Raw genomic sequence first — 16,297 nt, forward strand, 5'->3', positions numbered from 1 at the left:
GCATATATAATAGTAAAATGTAATTAAACATCTAATTATAGAATAATAAATTATATATATATATATATATATATATATAGAAGCAAGAAAGGGGAAGGGGAGAGAGAGAGAGAAAGAGGAAGGGAGAAATAGATAGATATATATTAAATATATATATGTGCATTTATGTACCTGGCAATAATTGTCACATTTTTGATGCACTTTGATGAAATATATGGAGATCAAATCGACACAAAGAGACCCGTACAAAGACGATGAATTTTATCTTTACCAAAATCCCGTATAAAATCACGAAACTACACGCAATGTTTATGCGATCACACTCTATTATAGAGCAGTTTCGATCATTTTGATAGTTTTGCACGGCAGAACGCATTATGTTACCCAAAAATATCGCGAAAATGCCGGAGCGACTTGAATCACGAATCGGCGCGACGCGCACTTTTTGGCGGGATTTCTACGGCGGATTCAATATGGCGGATTTCAACCTATCGATATGCAATATTGCGATTCTCGAAACGACCATACCGAGCTCTCTCTTTCTCTCTTTCTTTCTGTGTGTATTTACGGATAGATTTATATACATACATATATGCAGATGGATAGGCAATTAAAGATATATGCATGTGCATAATTACCTGGCGATAATGTCATATTTTTGATGCATTTTTGCAAGCTCTTGAAGATTCCGGGCGTCCAAAGACGAATAATATGTTATATCTTTACGGAAATCTTATATAAATCGTGAAAGTATACACAACGTTTATATTCTGACAGACTATTATCGCAGTACTTTCGATAATTTTGATAAGTTTGCACGGCAGGATGCACTTTTACGCCAAAATCTCGCGAAAATATCGGAGCAACGCGCACTTTTTGACGGGATTTCTACGGCGGATTCACTATGGCGGACTTCAATCCATCGACCAGGGAATATTGCGATTCTCGAATCGACCACTATCGATTGCTATCGATGGCCGACGAGCCAATCAGAATGATCCACGAAACATCGGGTATCGGCTGTGATACCGCCAGCGCATCTGGAAAACGTCAGAACTCTTTATATGGAGGCGATATAACACATTCGCGCAATCGTGAGTTTCACTGTTGAACGGCACAGGTGAACTGTCAACGATGTCTCGAGTCGTTTGTGAAATCTACAGCAAAATGTTAGGATTCTTAGGTGAGCGACAAACGTGCACTTCTTATTAATTCGCCGGCTTGATGATGCCGGCCGCTCTGCGATGACTTTTGACATTGCAATCAGTGAAATTTGACGAGTTATCACCGAGCTTCTGTATGAGTGACACCGCAACAAGTGTCTCGTTTGTTAAGTCTGGTTTTGTTCAAGTTCTATAGTTTCTGCATTTTAGTCCTTATATGTAATTCAGAGTGTTTATGTGAAAATTTTCACGTTATAATTTATAATACATCTGCATTTCTTTTTCATTATAGGTTTTCTGCTGCTGGTTACTGGAGCTAATTGCATGTACGCATCTAATTCAGCTGTCATTGATCTTAGGCCAAATAATTTTGACAATTTAGTCTTAAATAGTGATCATATTTGGGTGGTTGAGTTCTACGCACCATGGTGTGGACATTGCCAACAGTTGACACCAGAATATGACAAAGCAGCTACTGCATTGAAGGTGACCCGTCATACTTTATTATTGTTTTTTTTAAATATATATTGACTTTTTAAATCTGTACATATATCTAACAGGGTATTGTAAAAGTTGGTGCGGTAAATGCTGATGAACACAAGTCCCTTGGAAGTAAATATGGCATTCGTGGTTTTCCAACAATTAAGATCTTCGGACTTGACAGCAAACCTGAAGATTATAATGGCCCAAGAACTGCGGCTGGTATTGTTGATGCTGCATTAAATACCATTGGTCAAAAAGCTCGAAGAACTTTAGGTGGCAAGAAAGCAGAAAGTGAGTCCAAGGTAAGCTAAAATTAGCTGTAATTAGCTTCAGATATTTACAAAGACCGAAAAGACGATGGAATATATATATATATATATATATATATATATATATGTATGTATAAAAATAGATAAATATAACTTTCTGTGATGACATGTAAATTGATAAATAATATTAATCAGAATATTTATTTATGCAGAGTAAAGATTCCAAGGATGTAATAGAATTGACAGATGAAAACTTTGACAAAACTGTTTTGAATTCCGATGATATGTGGCTGGTTGAATTTTATGCTCCTTGGTGCGGCCACTGTAAAAACTTGGCACCTGAGTGGGCAGCAGCAGCTAGTGAATTAAAGGGCAAAGTTAAATTAGGCGCATTGGACGCAACTGTAAACACATTAAAAGTAAGATACATGCTTTTATTACATATTCACACACATTCATGTAAATCATTAATATAAATATAATTTTCCAACATGAATATTGCAGGCTAGTAAATATGAAATCAAAGGCTATCCCACCATCAAATATTTTACACCAGGTAAGAAAGACGCCGATTCGGTACAAGAATATGACGGCGGTCGTACGAGCGGTGATATCGTTAATTGGGCGCTCGAGAAACTAGCGGAAAACATTCCGGCGCCAGAAGTGATTCAAATTACGTCTGAGCGAAGTTTGAAGAATGCTTGCGAAGACAAACCAATCTGCGTGGTCTCTGTTTTACCACATATCCTAGACTGTCAGTCTGATTGTAGAAACGGATACTTGAAGATTCTACATAGTCTTGGGGAGAAATATAAGAAGAAGATGTGGGGGTGTGTATAGCAAATTCATAATCATTAACTTTAAAATAATGTAAAAGTTTGAACTTAATATTTCACTTGAATATTATTGAATATAATTATAAAATACTTGAATATAATTATAAAATTGATTTTTTTTTATTTTTACATTGTAAATGCTATTTTATCATACTAAACAAATAAAATCAATTAATAAAATATTAAATTAGTTTAAACGTAAATAGAGACTAAAATATAGTAATTACTTTTAACATGAATTTTGACATGTAATTTTCTAAATTTTTAATTTTGGAAGAATTATAGCAGAACATTATACTTTATCTTTTTATCTCCAATTTGTATAATAAATAATTTTTACAAAATTACATTATTTTTCTCTTAGATGGGTTTGGTCCGAAGCTAATGCTCAACCAAACATTGAAGATGCATTAGAGATTGGTGGTTTCGGTTATCCTGCATTAGCAGCTGTTAATATCAAGAAGATGAAATATTCCTTGCTGAAGGGCAGTTTTTCATATGATGGAATAAATGAATTTCTACGAGATTTGAGTTATGGTAGAGGTGGTACTGCAACTTTGAAAGGTGCTCAATTGCCTGTTATTATCAAAACAACTGCTTGGGATGGCAAAGATGCTGAACCTCCACAAGAAGAAGACATCGATCTTAGCGATATTGATTTAGATGAGAAAGATGAGCTATAATTTTGAAATACAAGTGGTTAAATTCTTAGAATTTACCATGTGTGGAAGTACATTGTTTCTATAAGAAACTGATTAGAAGCATTAATCGTAAACGCAATATAACTTCATTCGCTCGGAAAATTTATTTTGTATCAGACTTAACATTTGTACTTGTAAGATTTTACATTCAATTCAATAATTTCGTGATAAAATTTATGGTACAATGATAAGAAATAATTCTATTATTTGGACTTTTTTACTAAACTTATAACATATATATATATATATATAATATATACACATACGTATATATATGTATATATATAGTTGTAACTCTCTGTCTAAGAAAAACCTCAATTCTCAGGTGTAATTTTTATAAAAAAAACACGTTTAATTAACTCTTCCATCTAAAAGCCAATTTTAGCCAATTTCAATAGTATTTTTTTTTTACTAAGTTGCTTTAAGAAATTTAAACTAGTCTAGACTCGGCATAAACATATGCATATAATTCTTATACTTTTATTATTTTCTACATATTTGGATAGAGAAAAAGAAATTCAAAGAACGTACATCTTGTGTTATGATGCATTTAACTTGCTTATTTTTTATAAAAAGTAGGTTATTTAAAATACACATAGTTTATATGTAAAGTCGTATATATAGTTTCCTATTTGTAATAAATATACATACATTTACATGTATACTGTTTCTATAAGTCTTTTTTTACGAGCTTAATATATACTGATAGCTTAAGAAAAACTTCTTAACTCGCAGGAGTATTAATTGATTCTCCCTATAATGGGACCAAATTTAAAAATTGCAAAGTTCAGTCTGTTATTATAATACATGTTAGTCTTTTTTGCATTTTGTAATATCACCTAATTGAAGCATATTCTATAGTCTTCCATTACAAACCAAAATTGATATACATTGTATATATTATTTCTACAAAATAATTCATATTTAAGAAAATCATTTTTGACAAATGTTAATGTATTTAACATTCTGTTTATAATTATTTTTTTAGTTGTATAATTTAGTCTGATCTTTCGCAATAGCTTATAAAATTGTTCTAATCTTTCTATATTAATTACTGTAAATGCATTTGTACAATTTATAAAAATTAATTTATTCTATTATTATATGTAAAAGGTAGTACAAAAACAATCTCAATGTTTAATATTTTTCTACTCTGAGATCATAAAACTGCCATTAAGTTCGTATAAAACTTAATTATTGTTAAACTCATATAAAAATACTGATATCCTAAGTGAATGTGTACTCACTTATGTACTTATAAAATAAACATGTAAATTTGTTTTTTCAGTCATTCTCTTATCAATTTATGCTCTTATCTATATTGTTTGATACATTATTTAAAACATCGATTGAACGATGATAGAGTGGCATGTTGTTAGTATTGTCGCTAACAGTACATACAGAATTAACTTCAGTCAACTGCTCCATGTCATAAGTGATCTGATCTCTCTTACATATGTATGGATATAGCATAAATGCATAATATGTTATAGTACTGAGTATAATTATACCTAAAATTATCGCAATTATTCCCCAAGCTGAAACACCAACTTTTCGAACTAGAGATGAATTTGATGCATTCATTGATGCTGTGTCTGCTAATTTCTGATTATTATAATATTTGGGTGGTGCGCTATCATAATTCTTGCTATACTGATAATTTGCCTTGTAATTTTGCTTCGAGCCATATGAGTGTACTCCACTTTCAGCTATGGAGATGGTTGCTGCACATACAATCATTTATATCATTTAATCATTAAATATTAAAAATGATTTATGATGGGTTTCCATCATAAATGATTTTTTTTTTATGTTTATATATAGTAATAATGCTGAACAAGAGAGATAACAATTACAATTAATATAATCGCAATAAAAAAAAGCAGAAATATAGTATTTCTAATATATCTCTATTTTTAGTATAGGAGTTCCAAATATAAAAATATTTATTTTATTTATAAGTGGTATATTAGCTAACAAGTGCTGGGGATCGTAAATCGGCCGAGTGCGAAAGTTTGGCGCACGAGGCGAAGCCGAGTGTGACAATCCGCACGATCGGCCGATTTATGACGCGCAAATGTTGGCTAAGATATTTTGTGTGATTGGTACGTGGAAAGGGAGCCATTTCCAAAATTCCATCATGTGCGTAAAAAGCGACTTTTCAAAAATTATTTAAAAAAGTTCTAATGAAAAAATTTCAGCATATACTTACTAATAAATATGATAAAAACAATCAAATATGCCGCCTTCATAGTATCTGAATTTATATTTATATGCAACTGACTTTGTTATAAATGTGTGAATAAGACGTTTTTCGTTACTTTAATTACGTTAATGCAAGCCGAAACAAAGAATAATTATTCACATCTACAAAACGTAGCTCACACATGCAATAAATAAAAAAAAGGGCTAAGGGCAAAGCCAGGCAAAGCGTAAAATATACATTCCACAATAGAATCTACAAACAGAGAAATTTTAAATATCCCTGTTATTACTATAGGGAATTCGAGTGAAACATTTTCTAGAAAAATTCACAGATGTCGCTTTAAAGCTAGTTCGTAAATGTACTGCTGGTCAGTGCTAGTACTTTATCTAGAAAATCTATAATATATGGTGTATCATAGATTTCTCTGATTTTGCAGCTCAAATATATTAAAAAAAAATAATAATAATAACGAGATTATAAGGCAATAGAGGTAATTCAAGAAATTTTTGGTAACTAAGCGATATACTATTTTATTTTATAATTTTATAATCTATATTTAACATATTTTTAATCACATGTAACAGAAACAGCTGATTTAATAAACATGGCAGGGTTGAAAGGATGCATTTCAGCTATCTGCAATATTTTACCAAAAAATCTTAATCCATTAGGATATAGCGTAAGTACGACAACTCATCTATAAATTTCGTCTCGATACTATATACTATATCAATGCAATTGTGCTGATAAATTATATAGGTATTCTCAATTTCTAATTGCACATGTATTTTTTTGCAGTTTCAACAAGCACGCAACTTTGTTGGCTGCTGGCAGTTACGTGACAGAAAGCGTAGGAGATGGGCAAAACAATATGCTGAAGAGCGATTGCGATTAGTTGCCTTAAAACGAAATGATATCTTGCCAAAAGAGATAATAGTAAGTGACGATTTTCCATTTTTTTCATACATTCATAATTTCAACCCTTCAGTGAGTTGCAAAGTACATAATTTATATATGATTTTATTATTGAATATATTATTTTTATATGATATATTAATGCTTTATTATTTAGAACAATATAATGTATATTGCTTGCATAATTTATATTATATAATATTGCCTGCATAAAATAATATTTCTAGCAACTTGCTGGCACGCAAATAGATGAAACGATTCCCAGACAGACTGCTCTGAGACAATTGACCCCAAGATGCGTAGTAACTTCTCGAGGTCGAGGTACAGTGCATCGATGGAGATTATCGCGATTCATCTTTCGTGACTTGGTCGACTATAATAAAATGGCTGGAGTACAACGTGCTATGTGGTAGAAATACTAATGTACATCAAACAATATCAGACTTTTATTATGTGAATATTAATGTAGTGTAAATAATATACACGTGTGTATGCAAATGAAATTTAAAAATATAAAAATTACTTAGCATTTTATGTGTATCAAAAACTTTTACACTTTAAAAAATAACATATATTCAAAAGATATAATATAAATAATGTATAATTAAAAAATTGAATAATTTAATTATATGATGAATTAATTAAAAAAAATAAGAGAAGCTATAATAATGTATTAATTGACTAGAGTGTATAAATTACATTACAGTTTTATTAATCTCTGATCATTGATGATATAGCTTGTATATAAATTTTATTTCAAGAATAGTGACGTATATTGACTTCAATTATTCGATTTTACATCACGCATACGTATGTTTTTCATAAAAAAATCGATTTATAAGATATATACGCGCTACATGTATACAGATCTGAAGAAAAACAAATCGTTGTTTTTCTTCATTACTCATATCTCATTTATTAGTCCATTTCATATAACTGTTTGCGGACATGTCGCATCCTTGAATATTTTATCAATCCTAACACTTAACTCGCTTTCATACAACCGCTTATCTTGCGGATCTCATCAAAAAACGCAAATATACCATACTGATCTAAAGATTGTAAAGTGTTTAGACAAATCTGATATAGCAATTGTAATGCAAGATATAATAACACGTAAAATTGGCACAATCTTCAAAATTCAGCTGTCATATCCAACTTGACATATGAATTTATTCCTTTATCAAAATATTCTTAATATATTTATTTTATAAAATAATGCTAAAAAAACAAAAATCAAATCATGTCAATCTTTAAGTCAATTTTTTAGTAAATAAAAAATAAATAAATGGTATAAAATTTGCGCTAATAAACGTTGCCTATTATTAATTAGTTTATTTATTCGATTTATAAACTAAATCTTTCGTCTTTAATTTTCGTCTTTATATTGCTTAAGAAAAATAGTAAGGAAAAATATCTTTGAAAATAAAAAAGATTTAAAAAGAAAAATAAAAAATAATTAAGTAAAAAGTAAAAGAAAAAATGTAAGAATTATTTATAGAGAAATTAATGTTGACATTTAAAATTCTATGTATACTTGTTTTCTTTGGATTTTAAATTTTAAATCTTTAGATATATAAGGATCAATCTGATGCACCGAAACGATCAATTCCGCAATCCGGTTATTCAAAGAAACTCGAGACAGATAATCACTTGTAATTTACATAAAAAGAAAGATAAATACCGCAATCGATACGAATGATGTACACGCGCATTGTATTTTCAGCGAAGCTCCGCGCTTGAGTTGTAAGTGGTATAGCCGTATATCTGATCAGACACAAGCGTCGCGCACCTTCGCATAGTCGCTCTTAATTCAAGTTGGTCTTTGCTCGCCAGTGCACGTTCGTAACTATACTCGGGTGGTGGGTTTATCCTAGATCATCAGCGAAATTATTCTATTTCTCAACGTCTCTATTTGTGTTGAAAAAAAATCACGCTTACAAAAGTCAGCTACGAAAAACTGGATTTCATGTGGGTACAATCATTGCAAAATATAATATTTTGAAAATATTTATTTCAGAGAATCTTAAATGTAGATTCTGGAATAATTAAGGGATAAAAAAATTCGAAATCCTTACGCACATTTACATGTAGAAACTATTTTCATTCCTTATATTTCCGATTGATTAAGATTATCGAAAATTCTTTTCTCTTATTAATCTGGAACGCCATTGAAAGATTTAAGAGTCATGAAACATTTTGCATGTACTAAGTATTACAGATAATTAAAAGGCATTGTTTAAAACAAATTTAGTATATTACACATAATTTATACATTATATTTATACATTATATTATACATAAAAATATTTATATTTTTAATTTTAAAATGTTTCATAACTGCGTTATTCTTACGCAATAATTTCGCAATATCCTTATGCATAAATTTCGACATCATAATCAGAATTTTTTTAATATTGTTTTTTTTATTGTAAAGAAATAATAATAATATAGTTTTAAATATATTTGTGTATGATGTGTGAATGATGTGTGTGAATAATGTATAATTCATAAATTTATTTTCATCTCTTAAGTATATAGAGTACTTAGAAAAATACGTGTATATTTAATGTGAAATTATACTTGCTTTATATAACTATGTGACATCTAGCTCGCTTTTACATATTAAATAAATTTTTAATTATTTAAATTAATTGAAACATTTAAACATTTTAGCGCGTTTACGTATTAATCTAAAACGTGTCAACGCTAATGTAATATGAAAAACAATTTTATTATCAAATCAATATATAATTGACGTCGATGTTGAACTGAGATTAACAATAAACGATTGATAACAATCAACTGTTAGAAGTCGGTTGATATGTAAATTCAACAAAAACATGAGTTATGTAAAATTTATTTGAACAAGATCTGATATCCACGACACGGTACGTGTGCAATAACAATACGCATATATGTGTATATATGTATTATTGACATAAAAACAAAAGAATTAGAAATGTTAATGTATAATATATAAATTTCTTACATTTATTTCTTTAGTGGGGTTCTTAGTTTTATTATTCATTGATTTCTTTAATAAAAAAATTATAAAATAGAAGGACCGTATTATATTATTTAAAGAAATAAGAATAACACACACAAATTGCTCATATATAATAATAAAAATATACCTTATATATAAAATATATGTATATGATTATATATGATTATATATGATTATATATATATTTTCTGTATATACAGAATTGTTGACATAATTTTAACTTCCGTGGATTTTGACATATTGGACTAAATATTTTTATTCTAAATAATTTAGAAAATAATAAAAAAATAAACAGACATACACACACATATGGAACATCGTAAAAAATATTTTGCGAAAAAATTGTGCAAATTAGAATTTGCACATTGCATTCTGTCTATTTCACTTATTAAAATAATTTTTCAATTATGATTTTCTTATAGAAGAAATTTAACTTGTACATTGCTTCCTCACCATTTTAATTCGCCATAATTGAAAAATCATATTAACGAGCGAAATAAAATAGTGACAAAGCAAGTTAAGCTTCATGTATGATAATTAATAAAACATCTTAATAATCAGGATAAAATAGTAAGGAAGCAATGTGTAAATTTCGAGTTTGCACAATTTTTTTTGTATATACAGAAAAGGATTATACAAAACAAAGAAAACAAAGCAAAAATATGTTAACATATTTTATATTAGCGTTTCAGTCCGCGCGACACGCGGTCCTATAAAATAAATTACGGTCAGACAGATAGATATAGACAGAGAAAAGTAATTATATTTATATTTATAATTGATTATATATAAACTTATTCTCGCAAAGGTATTAATAAATAAAATATTTTAAATGATTTAACGGAAACGTACTTACTATGAGATACCAGCAATTTTTACTTTTTAATTTTTACGGGTGTATACGCACGTGCCATTTCATAACGTCTTAGAGAATCTTATAATGGAAGTTTATGTGCAACATAAGATCGCACTCGGAAATTGCATCGGGATAACCACTTAATAACGTTTGATTAAAGTTATTTGAGAAAATAAACGTGAAGTGAGACGTTGCACTTGACAAGTGAATCGACTACCTTCGTCAACATATTAAGTTTATACCTACGCTAAACAAACGACCAACCCTTTCCTGCGGTGAGATGTGATACCATTTTCGCATCTGTTGAAACATGACGATAATTAATTGATCCAGTCACACATGTATCATGTTTACTGTAAATGGATACATAGGATACGTGTAAAAAAAAAGGCATAAATATTTCATAACAGAATATAAAATAAATCGAAAAAATAATTGAGGTACTCTTTGAAATTTATTACGACTTTTAAAATTATTTATGTAATTTTCGTAGTATGTTATTTGTCATTAGTTCTCTAATATATGTACGAATTTTATATTAACGGACTATGCATATTGAACTTAGACACATTCTCATGCTAATTTCTACTTGACAGCATTAAAAAAAAATATATAAAGTTAATGCGAGATATGCGTGTATGCGTATGTTTGTGCGTGTGTGTGTAATGAGATGAGCAATTACTTAAATTAATCATTTAAAATTAAATATTACCATATTGCATGCATACGAGGAATAATCGTATGTTTCAGTCAAATTTTTGCAGTTTGCAGAATAACTCACATTATGTCATAGATGTATAATCAACAATTCTCTAATTGTAAAAGTTTAATTAATTCCGCAAAATGCAAATTAATGTTTAACGCACGATCATTTAATTAATCAATTTTTGTAGAAACTTAATAAAATGATATTTCTTTTAATGAAGATTTTTTGCGAAAGCGATGAATTTTTAAATATGTTTTCTTAATGTATTTATCTTGATGAAATAATTGATTCAATTATCTATCAGGAATTTCTCAACGGAATGGTTGTTTCCTTAAACGATCAACGAGGAAAGTTACGGCATGATGTTGAAAACAAAACGATTATTCACTGCGAATTCTAAGAAACATAGCGCAAATTTCCATAAGTACTTACCATTCTTAATGCGTCAAAGAAAAGACAACACAAAAAGGGTGGATACTCAATTAACGGGATCGTATCCTCCGGGTCCGCCGAGAGTGCGACCTTTTCTTCACAGTGGTTTAATCAATGAAATTCCTCCAACTGTATCTGTGAACAGTAATGTAAGTATTAAGAAGCTTCACTGCTTGTCTTATACATTAATTATGAAATATATGCTCGTGCTCTAGAAAAAAAAGAGAAGGTATATATCTATAAAAAAATATAAAGACTTTTAGGAAATAAAATCAAACAAAACTTTAAGAAAAAGATCATTATCAACGATGATCTAAAAAAAAATTTCAAAGACCAAATCATTTCTTAGATGTGTGTATATGTGTATAGCGGCTAATATATTTACATTATCATTATATAAAATATATTAAATCCATACTTTACATAAAAAAAGTAAAACAATATTGGCAGAGCAAATTCTTTTGCAGGATCTACAGAGCTTCCAATGTGCAATAGGGCCTATTTTAGGGTTTGCCCAATTATTCGGAGTTTTGCCGGTCTCAGGAGTACGCGCATCGACCCCTTTAAAGTTAAAGTTTGCAATTTTTTCGTTTCGTACTTTCTATGCTTTTTCTATAACTTCCATGGTACTCTTTATGGCGATATTGTCGATTATTCACATGATAAGGACGCTAAACTCCTCAACTTTTGAAATGCAAGGTACACGGAGATAAGTCCTTCATATATGCTTTGTGTGTGCATATGCCGCATCTATCTTATCCAGAAAATGACATACGTTCATTACATACACATTAAAACGAGAATAGATGAAGTATAAGGATAATTTCTATAAACATTAATTAAAATTAATTGAAATTCAACAGATCCGTCTCTAGAAATAAGAAAATAAACTATACGGATAAAAAAATAAATAATAAAAAGTAAATTGATATTTTTTATTTTGTATTTTTGAGAATTCGATCCATAATCTTTTTCCGCAAACTCTAAATTCTTAAATATTCAATTGGATTTTAGGAGGAATAGCATCTGCAACGGCAGGCGCGATATTCTATGGGAACAGCGTACTGGGCTTGATACTATTTTTCTGGCTATCACCGCGTTGGGTAATTCTTCAACGCGATTGGAGAGCTATGGAACAATTTATAGACAGGTCCATAGATATTAGTTTATAAATATTAATATATATTTTTCAAGAAAAGATTATTAACACAATTAACTGATCGATGATACAAGTAGTTTATGTACTTTATGTTTGCATGTAAAATTGCATAGACTTGACAATCAACGAAAGATTGCAATCATGGATTTGCATACATTCATACGCGATGACAAGCAAATGTTACGAGAACAATCGTAATAAAGTATATCGTAGTTTGAATCTTTTTGATTCTGAAACAAATAACTTTAAAGCAAGTTGCAAATAATTTTGAAGCCAGTTATAATATATATACTATTTGAATTATTTTGCCTTAGTAATAATTCAATTTTTATTGCCATAAATAGTATATAATAATATGGAAATATATGACTCATCATAGCCGTCTGTAGCATTAAAAGTCTGACATCATCAAGATATTATCACTTGCATTCTTTACTTCGGTGTAAATATTTAGAAACTACTGCAAAATTATTCCTATTTTCGAAGAATTTGAATAAGAATCGATTATACTTCTTCTTAAAATTATAAAAAATAAGATTGTTTTTTAATTGATTAAATTTAGTATTGCTTTACAAAATTTGATAGTACAGTGTATTTGTATCAAAATCTTTTGGTTTTGCAGTAATAAAGTGGAACGACCGAAACTTCGTTGGAGATTTAATTTGATAACTGCTTCTATTCTACTTATGGCTCTTGGTGAACATATCCTGAGTATAGCAATAAACACAAAGACATTTGATTGGAAAGGCACTTCGAAGAATTCGACATTCAAACATTTTTTAGAAATATATTGCGTACATTCACACGCGTTTATTTTGGAGACATGTAAGCGTTGTATTATATGAATTTATATATATTATAATCTATTAATTATTATTAATTTAAAAGCATTCACAAAAAATTATTTAATTATTCGAACCGCGGAAATAAGAAATATATATATATATTTAATAATGAATCTAAAATATTTAATCCGCACACAAAAAATATTAGATCGTGAAATTTATTTTTCTTTAATGACGATTCTGTTTAAATGACTTCTGCAAAATAAAATAGTTGCAATTTATATTTTTTTTTTTTGCAAAAATTTATTCTAAAATTGATGTTTTTATCTTTCTTCTCTTTTAGATTAGAAAAACTTCGACAACTTAAGAAATATTAAATTAATTTTTATTTTCAGTAAGTTACAATCTTGCACTCGGAATTTTTATTTTTATCATCAGCAAATTGGCAACTTTTACATGGAACTTTACTGACGTTTTCATCATGTTGGTAATAAAATTTTAATTGATATTAGAAAATATTTTTTAACTTTCGATTTTATATTCATTTTATCTATTTTATTAGTTTCAATTTTACTTCTTCTAATTCAATCTTTTGATCGGAGTCCTCAGGTAGCTACCGGCTTAGCTGAAAGATACAAGATATTGAACAAGCAAGTAACAACTTCTATATTGAAGCATGGGATAATAGACTGGTGTGGAGTTCGCGAAGATTATGCTGCTCTTAGTTGCATAGTGAAGAAGATGGACAACAATATCTCACCTATAATTCTTTTATCATTTGCGAACAATCTTTATTTCATCTGTTTGCAACTACTCAATGGATTGTCGTAAGTATGCTATATGATAAAAGAAAAAGTAAAAATTATTATCAATTAAGAGCCACATAAAACCCAACTATTGACACCATTAATATATATATGCATTTTTACTTTTGCAAGAATTATATTTGATCCTTTGTAATTCAGATTTAAAAAATCATAACAACGAGAAACATTGTTTATGGAGATATAAATTTGTGAAAAAAATCAATTTGTTTTTCACATTTATTTATCAGTTGCAACAATATAATTAATAATTGAGATAATAATATAATTTTTGAATTATTTCATTTAATAATAAATAAAATTGATACAATATGATAAATAAAATTGATACATTGCTATATAAAATGCAAACATCAATTTCTGAATTTATTTACTTGATTTGTACAGCCAGCCAGCTGAGGGCATCATAAATGATATTTATTTCTTTGGATCTTTTGCATTCCTAATCGGCAGAACAGTGGTCGTCACTCTCTTAACTGCAAGGATCAACGATCAAAGCAAAATTATTTTACCGAAATTGTATACTTGTTCGAGTTCTACCTATAATATAGAGGTAAGTAATTATAATTAAAAAAAATAATAAGAGAGAATACTCGCTATATTCCTTCAAAATAGCCTTATTTTTATATGGAACAATTAATTTTTTAAATTTGTTACCTAAAATCCTACATTTATGATAATTTGTTTTACAGACAGAAAGGCTGATGTATCAACTCAGTACTGACGATATCTCACTTACAGGATTGCGCTTTTTTTCTATTACACGAAATTTCATGTTAGCGGTAAGAACACATTATATTTTTCTGCTATATTCATATTCTGCTGTATTTCATATACAATATGCACACACAGTAACTTTAATAAAAAAAATTTTATAATTTTGTGACATTCTATTCTATAAAAAGATAGATACAAAGAAGGTATATATTTTCAAGTATTCTCTATGTACATATATTTATTTATATGTGCATATATTCGATCTAGCTATATACAAATTAACGTCAGAAACAAAAAAAATTATGTCATAAACAAAAACACTGAAATTTTGTTGTCATATATTTTATATTATATTAGTTATGTAATAAATATTTTAAGTATCTCGTTATAATAATTATAATAATCACTAATATTTATATCAAATTTATTTACAGGTGGCTGGTGCAATTGTAACATATGAAGTCGTACTACTGCAATTTAATATCTCGATAAATAAATGAATATATATAATAGTGTACTGTAAAATTTGTCATCGAAAAAAATATATAATTTAAAATATATATATAATATTTATTCATTAAAAAATTCATTAAAAAATATAAAATTGTCTAATTGTCATGTTAACTAAAATATATTTTAGCATTACATATCCTTGTTATAAAAATTTTTATAATCTACAAGTAATTTTATTATCTCTCATCTGTAATTATATCTATTTTTCAGAAATATATATAATCAGAAAATATTTATTCGAGGAGTCTACATTATCATTATATAAATTAACATTATTTATTATAATAACAATAAGGTTTTTCTAACATAAAAAATTTGTTGCTTGTTTGCATTATTTTAATAGATTTTACGATACACTACATACATAATTAAAATTACATACATAATTAAAATTTTTTACACACATACACATATACACACATATTTATATATATATATATATATATATATATATATAGTATATATAGTATATATACATATATAAATTACTTAAAAGGATAAAATTCGCCTCTCTTTTTTGTGTTATTCATATTTAGATAAGTCAACAATTAAATATATACTTAAAATTTTTTAATAAAATATTTTTACTCGAATAATTTTTATATAAATATATTGCATGAATAAAATAATTCATGCAATATATTTGTTGTACAAGATTTTTTAATATTATACCCTTATAGAAATTTATCACTAATAATGCCAATTTGTCACTTATTTCGAGT

The 16,297-nt window shown here is 28.2% G+C and overlaps 4 protein-coding genes across 5 annotated transcripts; 3 read left to right on the top strand and 1 right to left on the bottom strand.

Moving 5' to 3' along the window:
- The first annotated feature begins 1,007 nt into the window (after window positions 1-1,007).
- CaBP1 (Protein disulfide-isomerase A6 homolog CaBP1) lies at window positions 1,008-4,944 on the top strand. The gene is made up of 6 exons (XM_029321425.2): window positions 1,008-1,183; window positions 1,456-1,649; window positions 1,724-1,948; window positions 2,128-2,334; window positions 2,420-2,745; window positions 3,116-4,944. Exons 1-6 carry the CDS (start codon window positions 1,135-1,137, stop codon window positions 3,432-3,434), a joined length of 1,320 nt encoding a protein of 439 aa, XP_029177258.2. The 5' UTR covers window positions 1,008-1,134; the 3' UTR covers window positions 3,435-4,944.
- On the bottom strand, window positions 3,257-5,913 carry LOC114945292 (uncharacterized). The gene is made up of 2 exons (XM_029321426.2): window positions 5,665-5,913; window positions 3,257-5,176 (listed from the first exon to the last, which is right to left on the bottom strand). The coding sequence occupies exons 1-2, from the start codon at window positions 5,702-5,704 to the stop codon at window positions 4,752-4,754; spliced, it is 465 nt and encodes a 154-aa protein (XP_029177259.1). The 5' UTR covers window positions 5,705-5,913; the 3' UTR covers window positions 3,257-4,751.
- Window positions 5,914-6,029: 116 nt separating this feature from the next.
- Window positions 6,030-7,102, top strand: mRpS14 (mitochondrial ribosomal protein S14). Of its 2 annotated transcripts, none has more exons than XM_029321448.2 (4): window positions 6,030-6,167; window positions 6,243-6,337; window positions 6,457-6,594; window positions 6,801-7,102. In XM_029321448.2, exons 2-4 carry the CDS (start codon window positions 6,263-6,265, stop codon window positions 6,984-6,986), a joined length of 399 nt encoding a protein of 132 aa, XP_029177281.2. In that variant the 5' UTR covers window positions 6,030-6,167; window positions 6,243-6,262; the 3' UTR covers window positions 6,987-7,102. The 2 variants fall into 2 exon arrangements, with proteins under 2 accessions (XP_029177281.2, XP_029177280.2); XM_029321447.2 differs by having other exon boundaries at window positions 6,030-6,148.
- Window positions 7,103-7,161: 59 nt separating this feature from the next.
- On the top strand, window positions 7,162-15,612 carry LOC114945345 (gustatory receptor for sugar taste 64a). Its single transcript, XM_029321511.2, has 10 exons — window positions 7,162-8,544; window positions 11,450-11,726; window positions 12,045-12,276; window positions 12,592-12,727; window positions 13,359-13,561; window positions 13,917-14,008; window positions 14,131-14,348; window positions 14,733-14,898; window positions 15,038-15,127; window positions 15,497-15,612. The coding sequence occupies exons 2-10, from the start codon at window positions 11,505-11,507 to the stop codon at window positions 15,560-15,562; spliced, it is 1,425 nt and encodes a 474-aa protein (XP_029177344.2). The 5' UTR covers window positions 7,162-8,544; window positions 11,450-11,504; the 3' UTR covers window positions 15,563-15,612.
- The last annotated feature ends 685 nt before the right edge of the window (window positions 15,613-16,297 follow it).

The sequence above is a fragment of the Nylanderia fulva genome, unplaced genomic scaffold (assembly GCF_048542155.1).
Source record: "Nylanderia fulva isolate GAGA-0341 unplaced genomic scaffold, ASM4854215v1 Scaffold2, whole genome shotgun sequence".
Taxonomy (NCBI): Eukaryota; Metazoa; Arthropoda; class Insecta; order Hymenoptera; family Formicidae; genus Nylanderia; species Nylanderia fulva.

Bases quoted from the DNA above. Each gene is read 5' to 3' on its own strand.
- LOC114945292 (XM_029321426.2), bottom strand. From the start codon at position 5,704: ATGAAGGCGGCATATTTGATTGTTTTTATCATATTTATTA. The intron at 5,177-5,664 runs GTAAGTATATGC...TTGTATGTGCAG, and splicing joins TGTTTTTATCATATTTATTA to CAACCATCTCCATAGCTGAA.
- CaBP1 (XM_029321425.2), top strand. From the start codon at position 1,135: ATGTCTCGAGTCGTTTGTGAAATCTACAGCAAAATGTTAGGATTCTTA. The intron at 1,949-2,127 runs GTAAGCTAAAAT...TTATTTATGCAG, and splicing joins AAGCAGAAAGTGAGTCCAAG to AGTAAAGATTCCAAGGATGT. The intron at 2,335-2,419 runs GTAAGATACATG...TGAATATTGCAG, and splicing joins CAACTGTAAACACATTAAAA to GCTAGTAAATATGAAATCAA.
- LOC114945345 (XM_029321511.2), top strand. From the start codon at position 11,505: ATGATGTTGAAAACAAAACGATTATTCACTGCGAATTCTAAGAAACAT. The intron at 14,899-15,037 runs GTAAGTAATTAT...TTTGTTTTACAG, and splicing joins GTTCTACCTATAATATAGAG to ACAGAAAGGCTGATGTATCA. The intron at 15,128-15,496 runs GTAAGAACACAT...ATTTATTTACAG, and splicing joins CACGAAATTTCATGTTAGCG to GTGGCTGGTGCAATTGTAAC.
- mRpS14 (XM_029321448.2), top strand. From the start codon at position 6,263: ATGGCAGGGTTGAAAGGATGCATTTCAGCTATCTGCAATATTTTACCA. The intron at 6,338-6,456 runs GTAAGTACGACA...ATTTTTTTGCAG, and splicing joins TTAATCCATTAGGATATAGC to TTTCAACAAGCACGCAACTT. The intron at 6,595-6,800 runs GTAAGTGACGAT...TAATATTTCTAG, and splicing joins TCTTGCCAAAAGAGATAATA to CAACTTGCTGGCACGCAAAT.